The sequence below is a fragment of the Microchirus variegatus genome (genome assembly GCF_963457635.1).
Source record: "Microchirus variegatus genome assembly, chromosome: 22".
Taxonomy (NCBI): Eukaryota; Metazoa; Chordata; class Actinopteri; order Pleuronectiformes; family Soleidae; genus Microchirus; species Microchirus variegatus.
The window spans coordinates 3,571,490-3,587,122 of NC_139823.1; the positions used below are offsets into that span (position 1 = coordinate 3,571,490).

The window sequence follows — 15,633 nt, forward strand, 5'->3', positions numbered from 1 at the left end:
TCTGCCCTACTTTGGTACGATTCCTCTGGTGTGAAAGCAACCAAACCAAATGGGACGAAATGGCATCGGTGGAAAGGCGTAGAGTAGGCTCTCTGGCCAATCGTGGGCGATAGCATCCTGGCCCAGAGGGCTGGTTTCCTCCATCAGTGAGAACCAGAGGGGGCAGTGGGTCGACTCTTCCGTGGCAAAGAGATCCACCTCTGCCCTGCCGAATACATCCCAGATATTGAGCACCACCTCTGGGTGAAGCCGCCACTCCCCTGGTGGAGGCTTGCAGCGTGATAGGGAGTCTGCGGCCCAGTTCCATTTCCCAGGCAAATACATCGCCCTTATGCTGGCTAGGCGGGGGGCCGCCCACAACAGTAGGTCCCGGGACACCTGCAGCAACCGTGCGGACCTGGTTCCCCCCTGGTGGTTTATGTGAGAGACGGTTGAGACGTTGTCTGACCGCACCAGCACATTCCTCCCTCTTAGGAATGGAAGAAAAAACTGTAGCGCCATGTGCACTGCCCGTAGCTCCAGGACATTTATATGGTCCAAGCAGTCCTGTGCGTTCCACAGGCCTCGAGCTGTCCGGTTCTGCCACACAGCACCCCACCCTGTGAGGGATGCATCTGTTGTGACAGTCTCTCGACGGGATGCAATAGAGCCCATGGGCATGCCCTGGAGGAGAAATGACCTCTCCCTCCATGGGGCCAGAGCAAGGAGGAAGCGCTGTGACACCTTGAGTTTCTTGTGCCGGTGTCGCTCGGCGTCTAAGTGGAAACTGTTCAGCCACCTCTGAAGGGGGCGTATTGATAGCAACCCTAAGGGAACCACAGTGGCAGCAGCTGTCAGCATGCCTAAGAGGCACATATACTGGACGTATCGCAAGCAGCGGCCCCTCTGAAAGAGGAGAAGGAGGCGGAGGATGTCTTCTACACGCCGAGGTGATGGGTAGGCCCTCATGACAACAGCATCCAGGGTCACCCCCAGAAAGAGCATTCTCTGTGAGGGAACCAGGCAGCTCTTTGTTAAATTCACTCTGAGCCCGAGCTGGGCCACATGTGAGAGTAGAACCGCCGTGTCTCGGGTCACCTGAGACCGGGATGACGCGCAGACCAGCCAGTCGTCCAGATATGGCAGGACCTTCATGCCCTGCGCCTGCAGGGGTGAGAGGGCTGCTGCCACACACCTGGTGAACACACGTGGTGAAAGGGAGAGGCCGAATGGGAGAACCCTGAACTGATAATGGCAACCCTGAAAAGCAAACCGCAGAAATTGCCTGTGGTGTGGTGCTATGGGGACATGGAAGTATGCATCCTTCAGGTCTATTAAAGTAAACCATTCCCCCCTGGCAACAGTATGCAGAACCTCTGCAGTACTGAGCATGTGGAACTTCAGGGCCTTCAGGAACCTGTTGAGTCCCCTCAGATCGAGGATAGGGCGGAGTCCGCCGTCTTTCTTTCCCACTAGGAAGTAGATCGAGTAGAAACCCCCGGATGATAGGGGATCTACTGGCTTGATGGCACCCTTGTCCAGGAGGGTGGACAACTCCTGGTTGAGGGCATCGGCTTTTGCCAGGTCGCGTATGATGGTCATCCTGACCTGGCCATAGTTTGGGGGCCGGCGTCGGAACTGAAGTCTGTACCCGTGGGTTAAGGTGGAAATCACCCAGGGGTCCGTGGTGGAAGCAGCCCAGTAGCTGAGCTGCTGCTGGGAGAAACAGCCGACAACCGGCCCCGGACTCTCAGCTCCTGGTCCCCCGGCCTCTAGGGGCCCTGGGGGGACGACGAGCAGCGTCGAAGTTCTGAGGACGTCTTGGGGGCAATCTGTCGGGGGCTCGAAAGGCCTCAGGGCCTTGTCGAGCCGGCTGTTGAACCGACTGCCGAGACCTAAGGTAGCCACTGGGGAGAGTCGGTGGCTGAGAGTGGCGCCTGGGGGGAGCTGGAGAGACCCTAGGCCTGCTTGGGGGAGGCATACTTCTGTGAAGCCCCGAGAGCTGCTGTCGAGTCTGCCTGGCCTGAACTGTACGTTCAAGCGCCTCTACAGCAGCTGACCCAAAAATCTCACCGGGTTCCACTGGGATGCTGCGGAGGGTTCTCCGGCACGCCTCAGTGAGAGGTGACTGTGCCAGCCATACCTGGCGGCGAGCCTGAACGAGTGTAGACATCAGGCGCCCGAGTTCTCTGGACATCAGGGCAAATGCCTGTAGAGATGCATCGCTGAAGCTGTGGATGGAAGAGTCCAGTGTGGCCCCCTGGAGGGATGTTGAGAGAGCAAGCATCAGGTGGGACAGGGAATTGTTAATGCGTCCCATGCGTGCTGCTGCGTCATAGGCCCTGGAGAGCAGGTCATCTGTAGCCCGACACTGGGGGCGCGGACACCTGGCGTCCTGTCTCAGAGCCTCATCGGGTGAGACAATGAGAGCCGCTATGGCTGGCTCAACCGCAGGCATGCGGGCCAGGCCGAACTTGGCTGCATCCTGCATGGCTGCTAGCGCCCGGCCATCTGATGTTGCGTGGGAGAGTGCTCTGGTATCTCTCCAGCATGCATGCAACTCCCTCAGGTACTCATCTGACGGGGGCACAGTTAAGGCGATAGGGGCTGGTTCACGCCTGAAAAAGGCACTGGCGGGAGCCGATTGAGCCTACGGAATGTCCACCTGCAGGCGGGCAAGGGCCATGCGAATGATGGCCCCCATAGAGTCATCCCCTGACCCAGCACCGCGACTGCGGGCTGAGGAGCAGGAGCTCCCCCCAGAGGCGTGAGAGGCAGCACCCCGGGGAACCGGGTCTGCCCCATAGTCCGTGAACTCAGTGGCTGAAGCTGCCACAGAGAGCACATCCTCATCTGGTTCGAGCATTGGGGTAGGGGAAGCGGAAACGCCCACGTCCACTACACTGGTCCCAGACTGGATGGCTAGAAAGAGGGTCTTCATGTGGTCTAACTCCTCCGTCAACTGGTCCACCTTGGAGGCCAGTCTAGACTCCTTGACCCTCCTTCCGGAGGAGGCGCCCACAGCCTCTGCAGCCCGACGCTTAGGCCGGTTAGGCTGTGCTGGAGGCGGTCGCTGGGCTGGGGTCAACTGGTCCGATCCCGGAACATGACCCAGCAGGTGTTCGACCTCAGCTAGTCTGGCAACCCGCACTGCCCGGGGCATGAAGCTGCAGTTCATGCACAAATCCTCCGAAAGCCCCTCCCTCAGGTGTTCGAGGCCAAGGCACGGAGGACACCTATCGTGACCATCCTCTGGCTGCAGAGAGGCCATACAGGTCGTGCAGGAGTGGTCACCAAGCATGGTGACAGTCGCACCTGTAGAGTGGGAAAACAACAGATGCTGGGAGAGGGGGAGAACACACCACCTTCACCAACAGGTGTCGCACCGCCGAATACAGTTAGGATTAGTGGGTTCTTCACACTAACTATGAGGGCATCAGCATCCACCTATGCTGGGAGCGGGAGCGAGAGCACTGCCTTCACCGGCAAAGATCAGCTTGCTGCGCCGGAATACAGACGGTTGAGCAAAAAATGCTAGTCTCTAGCGCCCGTAGTTAAGCGCAAGTGTCGGGATAGAGAGCGCGTGCGCTGTTTTCACCCACACTGGAAAATAAAACGAGAGCGATAAACGCTGTACGACTACTTACTTCGGACAGTAGAGGTACTGATGTCGGGAGAGGAAGCGAGTACACTGACTTCTCCAACATAGAAAAACTACAACAAAAGACGGGTACAACTAGCTGTACCGATTAGTAGACGCCAGGTCGAGCAAATAATGCAAACCTCTAGCGCCGTAATTAGGCACAAGTGTCGGGATAGAGAGCACGCGCGCTGTTGTCACCGACACCGTAAAATAAAACGAAAGCGATAAACGCTGTACAACTACTCACGGACAGTAGAAGTACTGATGTTGGGAGGGGGAGCGAGTACACTGGCTTCTCCAACATAGAAAAACTACAACAAAAGGCGGGTACCACCGACTGTGTACCGATTACAAATTACACAGACGCTAGGTCGAGCAGACAATGCTAACCGCTAGCGCCCGTAACAATAACACAAAGAAAAATGTCGGGAGCGGGAGCGAGTACAACGCCTTCACCGATTTATTTAACAAAGTAAGATATACTCTCAAAGGAGGCGAAAGACGCCTGGTATACTCAGCCAGTTGTAGCGTTGGCTGATCCAAACTTCTGTTTCGGAGTGTCCACGGCGAACCGCGACGAAACTCCGTCTCCGCTCGTCGCAGCCCTTGGAGGGCGAGCAGCTCGCAGCTCCGACAGATTGTCACAGGGCTACCGGCGACAAAGCGGCGATGTACGCTTTAATTCAGCTAGGATTTACTGACATGCGTATACCTGCATAGCGAGAAGATGAAAAGGAACAGATCCTCTGATGTCACCGGAAGATATAGGCTAGCCGGCGTCATCAGGGGTCATGGGTGACTTTGTTGGTATAAACACTCGACCTGCGCATGCGCGAGATGGAGATATCCAGTGCTAAAGCACCGCCTCTGGCGGTCAGTAAGGATGAAATAGAACATGACGTTTGTTTGGAGTCACAGCTGCCGCGAATCATGTTCGAAATAAATTGTTTGGAGAAAATGACCTCCATGTACAATGTAATGCGTGAGGATCAGCGCCATGAGCGCAACGCAAAGCTGTTCCTCCCTGTTTATCGGAAGCGGTGCGTTAAGTCTGGTTCCGGTGCAGATGGTCTTTGCGGTCTATTTTGGTTCATTTAGAACTATGCATTATGTGAAAGCAAACCGTACTGGTGCAGACCAAAGCAATCGAACTATCGGTCTGAAAGCGCCCTTAACAAGGCTGAAGCTCAGGGGTGATCAGGTCTTCTTCAACAAAGTGTTTGCTTTATTACGGTACAGCACTTTGGTCAACAGCGTTGCTTTTAAATGTGCTTTTTAAAACATGTATTGTATTGAACCTTACATTTATGTGTTGGGACTAATTGAATATCAAGCTGTAGCCTTCGACTTTCTCCTTGTCCTCGCATGGAGGTGAATGATGACGGAAGGGTTGATTTATTAATTTTTTCCTCCTGTTGAAATTAAATCAAATGCCACGCAACAAAGACTCAGCTGGAAATTAACATTTCAGGTCAATATTATGCGATTTCCTTTTGCCTCCTCATGACAGGAACATAGTTCTTTGTGGAGTGAGAAAATTGGCATGTTTTTAGTGCATATTTACCATACTAGCTGCAGAGACCCCATGTTGGTGCAGAATACATTAATAACCTTCACTCTGACGCCTCTGTGAGGTTGACATTTGTTGTTTCCAGTGAAATATCCCAAGGATTAGCAGAACATTTGGTGCACATTCATTGTTGAACCCACAGGGCGACTTGCAATGCTACATTTCATCTTGTCAAAATTGAAAATTAGGTCGTAGTAAGTAAGGAATAACTTTATTGTCCTTATATGAACAAACACACACAACAAAATTTGCATTTTCCTCTTAGTTATTTTCCCATCAGCCTCAGCTGTATTTGTGGTAATAAGAATGTTTTCTAGGCTGCTATTCACACTTATTTCTGTTGGTGTGTTTTATTGTTTTAGAGATATCATCAGTGCATGGCTGGACTCCTCGCCCCGCCCTATGGTGTGATGGACAGTGATTGTACTGCTGGCAGTAAGTAGCCCTGCATCACATTTTATTTATGATATGTATCATTAGGAGGCCACATGGCGGTGTAGTGGCAAGCACTGTCGCCTTGCATCATGTCATTTTTACATATAAGAAACTCTATGGAAGGATTTCTAACCTTAGATGCATACACAGGCAGGAAAGAGCTTGTGCACTGTTAGACGCTGAATTTAAAAGGTTCAATAAACTATCCATGTAACTCAACTCATGATTATCAAGTGACACAATCATTTGTTTTCATTATGTAATTAAAGTAAAGTTGAATCAATGAACTATAATGAGGTGTTGCAAAATATCATGGAGTAAAAATACTTTACCTAAGAAATCCAGTGTCTTTGTTACGCTTTGTAAGACCCAACGACGTGCAATGCTGGAAAAAAAGAAAAAAAAGATACAGATGAGAAGATATTTTATAAACACTGACATATATTATATGTACAAAACGGTGTCCGAAGAAACACAACTTTGTATTTTGTTCTTTCATTATTTCAATAATGATTTTTTTTCTACCTAATTTAATGACTGTCTGACCCAGTTTTAATCCCATTGTATTGTGATAAAGGATTTTACTTTGTATTGTGGATGTAAGGGTTCTGATGCCGAATAAAATGTTAAGAATTCTCTGGATAATGATGTCTCACAAAGGTTTAGATGAGTGCCATGGCTCAAACAAAAGTCAGTATTAAAATAGGTTAAATACGTGCACATCTAATAAATGCAATGTTTCAAATCAGGATTAATTAAAAAAAACAAAAAAAAAACACATAATAGGAATCAAATAAAGGTTACATGCTTTTCATAGTTGTGAGTCATAGTCATTATCATCAGCATTCAGGCGAATAAAAAAAGAACAAAACAAGCAATTAAACAAGAAAACCTTGTATTTATACAGCAGGAGGAGGTCATGTTGGTCAAGAAACCTTCAGTTTCTAGCACTTGTATTTGTGTTCCTCTCTTAAGAATGAGTTCACTCAATGCAGTCTTAAACAAAGCACTTATCCTTCCGCTGATTCACGCCTCATAAAAAAGATGAAGTTCAGTGGAAGAATCAATAATCTGTGAGCTTTTATTTTTTCATTTTAGTCTTATATGGATATTTCTTAGATGATGGAAACATTTTGAACATCTTGTTTTTATGTAAAAACAAAGACGGCCTTTGTTTTTACGATCTCATTCTCAACTCACACCAAACACAGGTTTTCATTAGCACTCACTGTGCTTGGGAAAATGACTGCACCAGCAGAGCTTTGAGCTTTTTCACAACATACAGTCGACTAAAGGATTTACAGTATGCAGTAAACTATGCATGACTACACAAAAGTAGTCACACGGGCATCAAGTAGCTGGGGGGCTGATGCACTTTCCTGCGGCATCGTACATCTGCAGCAGCTCAGTGGTTTTGTAACTGGTGGTGGTGGAGTCAAATGAATTAAACATAGCATAATAGTTTTCTTACTCACCAGGCTTTTACTGAAATGTGGCATTGTTTTGTCCAGTCGTGCATTCAGTGTTTCTACACCTGAACATATATAAACACACTTGTTTGTCAAAGGTTAACATCTACATTGTACCTTTTTTTTCTATTTTTTCCCCAAATGACAGCTTTGTTTTCTGCAGTATATTCCTTGGTGTTTTGGTTTTCAGTGTAGCCATGTGGTATAATGATATTACCAACTGAACTGTTGTAGTTTGGAGCCTTCAATTTAATGTTAGTCTGCACCACCAGGCATTTATTGGACAGTATCAATCACTATCCATGCCACACGCTGGTCTGTTTTACTCAAATTTTAGTGTAATGGGGACTATCATTTAAAAAAAAAAAAAAAATGGGTGTCATGTTGTATGAGAAGACTTGAACTACTTTTACTGATGTCATAGGTCACTGAAGTCATTGTTCCTTAAAACATACAAAGGGAATTCTTTATGCAACCAGTGGAGTTATATAATTTTTACACATGGTCTACGGCTAATGTTTTGGTGACAATAGAAACATCTTGGAGATGATAACAATTCAAACTGAGCAAGGGTTCTGCAGTTAACAAAGTGTCCATGACACAGATGCTTATTTCCTGGATGATTTGCCACAGGTCTAATGTTACATATCTACAGTAGCTGTGTTCCACTTTCTATATATTATGTGGACCTGCCTCTGTTCTGTGGTATCAGCAGTCTGTGAGGTTCGAAGAAGTCTAAGAATAGCGTGAGTTTGTTCCCTGCAGATACAGTTGTGACTGAGCAACCTTGGCTGATATCATATGGCGCGTTTCCACCAGCTCGACTCGGCACGGTACGGTTAAGTTGCATTTCCACTGTGTGGTATCTGAAACCAGGTATTATTTTTTGGTACATGCTCTGGCGAGTAGGTACTATGAGTGATGTCGCCAGACTGCTGGCTACTGATTGGTCAGAGTGGTGTCACAGGAAGAGATGCCCGACACAAGAATCAAGCCGAACAATGCCGAAACTGTAGATCAGATGAAGTCAGTGGAGAGAGGCCAGAATGGGAGTGATGTGTTCAAGTTTACATGCTCTGGTTAAAAGTCAAGTGACTGCATTTTGGAATAACTGTAAGCGTGCCAGGGACTTGGGAAACCAATATTGGTAACGGTGGGCTATGCAAATGGGCGCAAGGGACCCTGAAACAGAGGCAGGGCATTAATTGTCTGGGTCCAAACACAATGACCTCAGTTTTATCCTAATTTAAATTAGAAAAGTTACAGCCATCCAGTCCTTGATGTCTTTAAAGCATTTCAGTAGCTTCAGGGAGCCATGATTGTGCTGTTCAAACAGTGCAAATCAGTGATAAACTTATTGTCTTCAATGAAGAAACACTGAGGATTATCACAACAACTCTTTAACCATGTATAAAACACATTTTATAAGCAGTTCCTTAGTGACACTTTGCCCCGAAATACAATTATTGTAGATGTAATGTTTTCTGCATCTCTTCCCATGATCGAGATTCATATTCCATCATGTACAGTATTCTTGAAATCAAGATTTTACAAGCATTAAGTCAGTGTCTCAGTGTGGTATTGGTTCAGATCATGGCACTGTAAGGACTCCCTTGCATACATCATATCTTGGGGTTAGACAGAGGAGGACACAGTCTGTTTTATAATTCTAAAATATATGTTTTCCCCATCCAGAAATGCCGGATAAAGAGAACATGAGCAACAACTCATTTGTTTCCATCTCCAAACATCAGAATAAGGTAATTTATTTAACATTTCTTAAGTCTGACATTCTTGAATTATTACAAAATAAACTTAATGCCATATACTGTCAATATACACAATAGTGACTATTCACTATGTCACGATTGTGACATAACTGCGTGTTTTACTGGTTGCAGCATTAGAAATCAGCCCAAACTGAGAAGTTTGTTTAAAGTTGGTCTAAGTATAAATACGGTGGCTGAAGCTCTTGTCTTCATCCTGTGCAGTTCCTGTCCCACCTTTCTCCCTTCGTCGTTTCCTGACTGCAGGGTTGATAACGTGGCACAACAGTAGATTTATGGTACTTTGTTCTTTGTTCCTATATTAGCCACAGCATGGCTACAAGAACGGATAATTCCATAACATGGTTTTTGTGTTACGCAAGCAACAAACACACAGCTTTAATTTAATTTCACATGTAGTAAATAATTATTACTACATAAATCCCTGCTTTTTTGCCTACTGAGTGGACTTACTGTCTAATAAATAAAAGATGAGGCTTTAAAACCGTCACATAAATGCACAAGTAAGCACTGCTCTGTGAAGCGTGCAGAAGGTATTTTAAATGTCACAACCCTGCGGTCCAATCAGTGGGGGGAAGAAAACAAGAAACACAACACAATATCTATGTCCTGTTTAAACAAGTGAATGAATCACTCAAGATGCTGGAAAAGCACTATTACTTTTAGCAACACAAGTTCAATTAAAAATAGACAGCTAATAAACATGTAATGTCAACTGTGAGTCATCCAACAGCAGCGAGTGGGGACATTGTGTGGCTCACAGTGAGAGGAAAATCACTGGTCTATTTAACATGATTTGTTTGACTTGTAGTTGTTTTTCCTGATGATTTCTTGTCAATTATTTGGCAGTTGGATACAACAACAAACCTTTTATTTTTACCTAGTTTGTGTGCCATTTGGTTTTCTTTCACTAGAAGAGCCTAAGTTTCACTGTTGTCCACAATACCCTTTATTTCAGTTCAGTTATAGTATTTTTTATTTTATTTTGCAGAGGTCATTCATTGAAAACCCCGCCAAATCCCACCCTAAATGCATTTCGCAGGTAGTAAACTCAACCATCATGCGTATGTAGGCATCTGTTATTATCTGACCTGTGTTTTGACTTGAATCCCTATGTGCAGGTGCCCTCGGAGAAGATCTTGCGTGCTGGGAAGATTCTCCGTACCGCCATGCTCTGTAAGGCGCCGCACATGATTCGAGACAGGAAATACCATCTGAAAACATTTAGGTTGGTTGATAATTTAATATAATGAAATAGGAATAGTTTGGAAACACACATTACTTCATTCATTTATAACTATATTGACTGATTAATCTCACATTAATTAATAACTCATCATATCTGTGTTGTTCCCTATATCAGCTTCATAAGATGTTAGTACGGTATTTTTATTGCACTGCCCCCAAGTGGTAAAAAATAAATGAATGTTGCTTTCAGTCCTGTTTTGGCTAACTTCCTGTGCATTACAGCCATTCCCCTCCCTCCCTACATCATAAATGTGTTTAAACCCCATTGGGGGACCCTGAGAGATTCTTCATAAACTTGAGAAAACATAGTGACTCTGAGCATCATTCCAGGTGTCTCTAGATGACGTAATGACCCAAGCAATTTTTCGAAATGACAGCATCCTTCTCTTGGCTGTAATGCAGCCAACGACTTGTCAATCATTCATATAGATCCATCCCTCGCTGAGATACAGGTCAACAAAGCGAGACACAGCTCAATCGAGCATCTAGTGGTCGTTTTTGGAATGGAAAATACATAGAATTATGCACAAACTGTATAAGCCATAAACTGTTTTATTGAACACTAATAATGATATAAAAGTGAAAAAAGTAGTTTAATACATTCAAAAAATACAAAAGGCACAGCTGTTTATCAAATAAGATCTCATCTGTTCTTTCTGTACTAAAACCTCTCTAATTCTGCTTCACTTGATCAATGTCAAACTTTGCAGAGATGAAGTCCACATGTTGCACTTTGATTTAATTGAAGTTTAGAGCATCATCTGCATCATTTCAAAGAGATACTCATCCTGAAATGGCTTTTATTTTTCAGGCGAGACTGAATTCTTAACACATGTACTGATATTTACACATCTTAGCTATTCCCACAAGTGTTCAATTTACTATGATAAATTATTCAAATAGACCTTGTGGTTGCAGAGATATACTCGTTTCATTATGAGTGTGCAATTTTCGAGCAGTGACTTTAGGCCTTACAAGCCTACATCTTCACAGATAGAGAGAACAACCTCTGACTCCTTAATCAAAAGTTTTCCCTGACTGAGAAACACACATCACTGACTAAAATGATACCTGTTAAAATACAGTATGGTGTTATTTAACACATATTTTAACAAAGGTTTTTCGCTGTCAGTGGATTTAATGTATAATTTAGAGTATTCTGTAATCCAAACTACATAGTTTTACATATCCATGGATAACGCTTCCATCTCCCCCTCCCCTCGGGTAAAGAGTCTGGGCGTCATCCTCGACAGCACTCTCTCTTTCACATCCCATATCAATAATGTTGCCCCGGTCCGCCTTCTTCCACCTCCATAATATCAACTGTCTCTGCCCCGCTCTCACTCCTCACACCACTGTCATCCTGGTTCACAGCTTTGTCACTTCCCATTTGGATTATTGTAACTCACTTCTTTCTGTCTCCCTCAAAAAAAAAAAACCCTCCAACTGGTTCAATACTCAGCTGCTCGTATCATATGATGAACCCCCTCCATCCATCACATCACTCCCATCCTACAGCAGCTCCACTGGCTCCTGTTATTATTACTGTTAACTTATACTTACTAAAATAGTCTGTACATTCTCTCACATAGCAGGCTTCAGGCTTTTTTAGTATTGACATTATTATAGGCCAACATTGAACTAAACTAAACTGATTTGTAAAATAAAATAATCAGACATTAGACGTATTAAATTACTGCCTTGTATAAAGACTTTTTATTTTTTACCTCTAGGCAGTGTTGTGTGGGGACCGAGTTGGTTGAATGGCTAATGCAGCAGAGCTCATGCGTCCTCTCCCGGGCTCAGGCGGTGGGCATGTGGCAGGTGCTGCTGGAAGAAGGTGTTCTCAACCATGGTGAGACTGAGCAGCAACCGTGTCTGCACACATGCACGTGAGAGACAGAGGTTGTTTTAATTTGAATCCACCCGCCATCTTGGTGGTTATGCTTTTGTGACGCAGTGGACCAGGAGCTGAGCTACCAGGACAAGTACCTTTTCTACCGCTTCCTGGATGATGAACAGGAGGACGCCCCTCTGCCCAGCGACGAGGAGAAGCAGGAGAGTCAAGAGGAGCTGCAGGACACGCTGCTCCTCCTCTCACAGATTGGGCCTGACGCCCATATGAGGATGATTCTGAGGAAACAGTAAGACTTTCTTTAAAGCTGTAATCTCTGAAGCAATAAAGTGACTCAATGGGCTGCTATTTGGCGTGCATTTACACAATTCCTGTGTTTGCAGTCCATCTGAAAGAACAGCTGATGATTTGGAGATTATTTATGAAGAGCTACTCCATATAAAGGCTTTATCTCACCTGTCCACCACTGTGAGTAGAACTTCTCTGTCTTCAGTGCTTTCATTGGACTCTGGAATTTAGTTTAGCTCCTTACAATTTTGTCACTTTATGGTTAGAGCAGGGGTTCTCAAAGTTTTGATACCTGAGGGCCAATTTAGGAACCCAACATTGGACTGAGGGCCGCCAAAGGAAAAAAAAAGGAAAAAAAACAGAAAGAAATCCCATTTGTAATAATTTTAATGACCAGATTGCAGTTCTTCAGTTTAGCGTTAAGTAATATAAGCGTTAATATAATGTAATTTAAGCATTAATATAATAACGCTTTATAATTTACTGGGTAATTACCCAGTATTTTGGCCATTGTTCTTACCTTCTAATTACAGGTTAATATCAAGTAACACATTTCTGTTACCATATATTTACTGGGTAAATAGCTAGTAATAGGGGGCTGTAGCTACCTGCTTATTACCAGCTTATAACACAATAATACACTAAAATTCACCATATAGAAACCAGGTAAATACCCAGTATGTTTGTTTACACTTATTGGTCTGTATCCAGTAATGTCCAATAAACATTTAACAAGCTTAGTACCTTTTGGATTAAAACTATCAACTGTAATTCATTGCGGAACAGGTGCAAACATGCAAACACACACTGCTGCAGTCTATATTGTGTTTGGATACATATTCTGCAAGTAGAGCAATCCATTTGTTGTTTTTATAGAGAATAATCCACGTATATGTTTTGGCAACACTTTTTGGAAAAGGAATGCATTGAGATATTGATCCTTCTGCATTATCAGTCTGGTTCCCCTGCTTGCACAGGTAAAAAGGGAACTGGCAGGAGTGCTGATCTTTGAGTCCCACGCAAAGGCAGGAACATTGTGTAAGCATTTTTTGATAAAATACCTTGTTGTGATTCATAACAGCATGATGGAGTCAATATTAACCCAACAAATCCTAGATTCTGCTTTGTTTGAGGCCTTTCATTCTTTTTTTCTGATGCAATCTGTTTTCTCTCGCAGTGTTCAGTCAAGGTGAGGAGGGCACGTCATGGTACATTATTGTGAAGGGCTCAGTCAATGTTGTCATCTATGGAAAAGTAGGTATTTATTTCAAATAAGATCGTTAACAACGTGAAAGCACCGTGACTTTTACATTCAGCGTTGCTGTGCTCCTCAGGGTGTTGTTTGCACGCTTCATGAGGGAGACGACTTTGGGAAGCTGGCTCTGGTCAATGACGCCCCACGCGCTGCCTCCATTGTCCTGCGAGAAGACAACTGTCACTTCCTGAGAGTTGACAAGGAGGACTTCAACAGGATTTTGAGGGTCAGTTGGTGTTAGACATTTACTGATGTTGTAGAAGCAACAGTAAAAAAAAAAAAAAACACTATTGCCCTCTGTTGGCCAAATCTCAGCAATGCAGCCATGAATCGTTTGTTTAGAGAGCCCTCGACAAGCATTTGCTTAGTCATAAATATGAAATATGGGGGTAATGACTTGAGGCTGGATATATGTGGCAGACTTGGGGAATGAGATGGAACGTCAGCATTGTTACATGTGACCTGTGTGATGCTCCAGCAAGTCTGTACAGATCATAAAGAGCCAATAGATCTGGTGACCGATTACCCAACAAGTTAATAACAACACAAAAACTTACTCAGTACTGTAGATTAAAATGACATCACATATTTCATAATAATCTTATTGAGCTGTCATCTCATAAAGATGTCATGGATAAGCTTTTATCGCTGCACCATCTGCAAAAATTTAAACACATACATTTTACTTGTATCTATGGAAACATGAGGAACTCCCTCTATATGCGAATGCAAGAAATAATTCAGTGTTTCAAAAGAGTAACACCTTATTAAAAGCTCCCTAAGTGTCCCTATAGTCTAAATAATTTCACATTAAGAGCAAAGTGTTGCCTCACTCTCTAAAATGAATGTGTCCCATCTGTTAGATTGTAGCACTGCATTCACTCCACTACATGTTTTTTCAGTCTCAAAACAATCCAGGCGGTTACAATGAACCTTTTATTGCAAAGGTCAGTGTGGGTGTGTGTGGTGACTGTTCCAATGGTCAAACTGTCTAATCCAGTCTGCTCTGTGGCTAAAGCCCAGTATATATCTGCAGGAGGAACAATTACAGGCAGTTCTGGTTCGCAGAGTGGAAAGTCAAACTTCACTGCAATCATAAGATGATTGTGCGATAGCGTGTGAACAGTGTGTTCATGATATGTCGTTTTTGTGGACGAGACAGATCTGTACGACACAACTTTTTTCTATTGTACATTGTCATTGCTGTTTTAGATCAGATGGAATAGAGATAAAGATAAAGATGAATATGTGTAGATATCTTGGCTCGAGCACAGTATTTATTTATTTGTGTGTGTGTGTGTGTGTGTGTGTGTGTGTGTGTGTGTGTGTGTGTGTGTAAAGGATGTGGAGGCAAACACAGTGCGTCTAAAGGAGCACGGTCAGGATGTTCTGGTGTTAGAGAAGAGCCTCTGCAGCAGTCGGACCTCGGTCCATGGAGCCTCTTCCTCCCATTACAAGTAACTGTGCACACTCTCATATTTTCCACGACAAGAGTTTGTTTTTCTTCTTCTTATTCTATGGATTTTTTTTTTTTTTTTTATATATATATAGGAAAAATAAATTACTATTCGAAGTAAGAAATCATTTTCAATGTGAAGACATTTAAGAGACTGCACAGATTGTAACAAATGGAAGACTCCATGTAAAGCACACACATACATCAGGTGTCTCTCAGTGCCTGCTCCAACTTCTCTGTGACTTTTGAAAAAGATATTATCAATATCTTTTTAACAATTAAAAAATTATCCAGTGATTCCTTACACACACCTGGTAAGTGTATTTCTCAACAAATGTTGGGTAACCCTTAATTCTCACTTGGTAAATTGCCAAGGGAATAATACAAAACTCCTTATATGGACATCCTGGTGGTGTGTGTTTATAGATCTTCAGACTTTAAGAAAATGTGATTTTAATCTTCTCATGTGTTGTTGTGTCAAAGTGATAAATTATCACAAATAATCACAGATAAAAAAAAAAAAAGGAGTAGCGATAATTGTGCAATTGATTTTTTGCTCATAAAAACGAGCCAAGTGAACTTTGGACTTTTCATAAATTCTATCCAATTTTAAAGATTTTCAGTACTTTTTGCACAAGATTGCCTATA

At 43.8% G+C, this 15,633-nt stretch overlaps 1 protein-coding gene across 2 annotated transcripts in view; it reads left to right on the forward strand.

Annotated features, from left to right (window-relative positions):
* rapgef4a (Rap guanine nucleotide exchange factor 4a) overlaps positions 1-15,633 on the forward strand; it is a 35,954-nt gene that overhangs the window by 10,994 nt on the left and 9,327 nt on the right. Inside the window, exons 2-12 of one of the 2 annotated variants that reach the window (XM_083908668.1) lie at positions 5,555-5,627; positions 8,792-8,856; positions 9,875-9,925; positions 10,005-10,111; positions 11,865-11,986; positions 12,092-12,275; positions 12,370-12,454; positions 13,252-13,312; positions 13,452-13,528; positions 13,609-13,755; positions 14,871-14,986. In XM_083908668.1, coding sequence (XP_083764794.1) covers positions 5,570-5,627; positions 8,792-8,856; positions 9,875-9,925; positions 10,005-10,111; positions 11,865-11,986; positions 12,092-12,275; positions 12,370-12,454; positions 13,252-13,312; positions 13,452-13,528; positions 13,609-13,755; positions 14,871-14,986 — 1,073 coding nt within the window. In that variant the 5' untranslated portion in view covers positions 5,555-5,569. The remainder of the gene's footprint in view (positions 1-5,554; positions 5,628-8,791; positions 8,857-9,874; positions 9,926-10,004; positions 10,112-11,864; positions 11,987-12,091; positions 12,276-12,369; positions 12,455-13,251; positions 13,313-13,451; positions 13,529-13,608; positions 13,756-14,870; positions 14,987-15,633) is intronic. The other variant, XM_083908669.1, reaches the window with a different exon arrangement.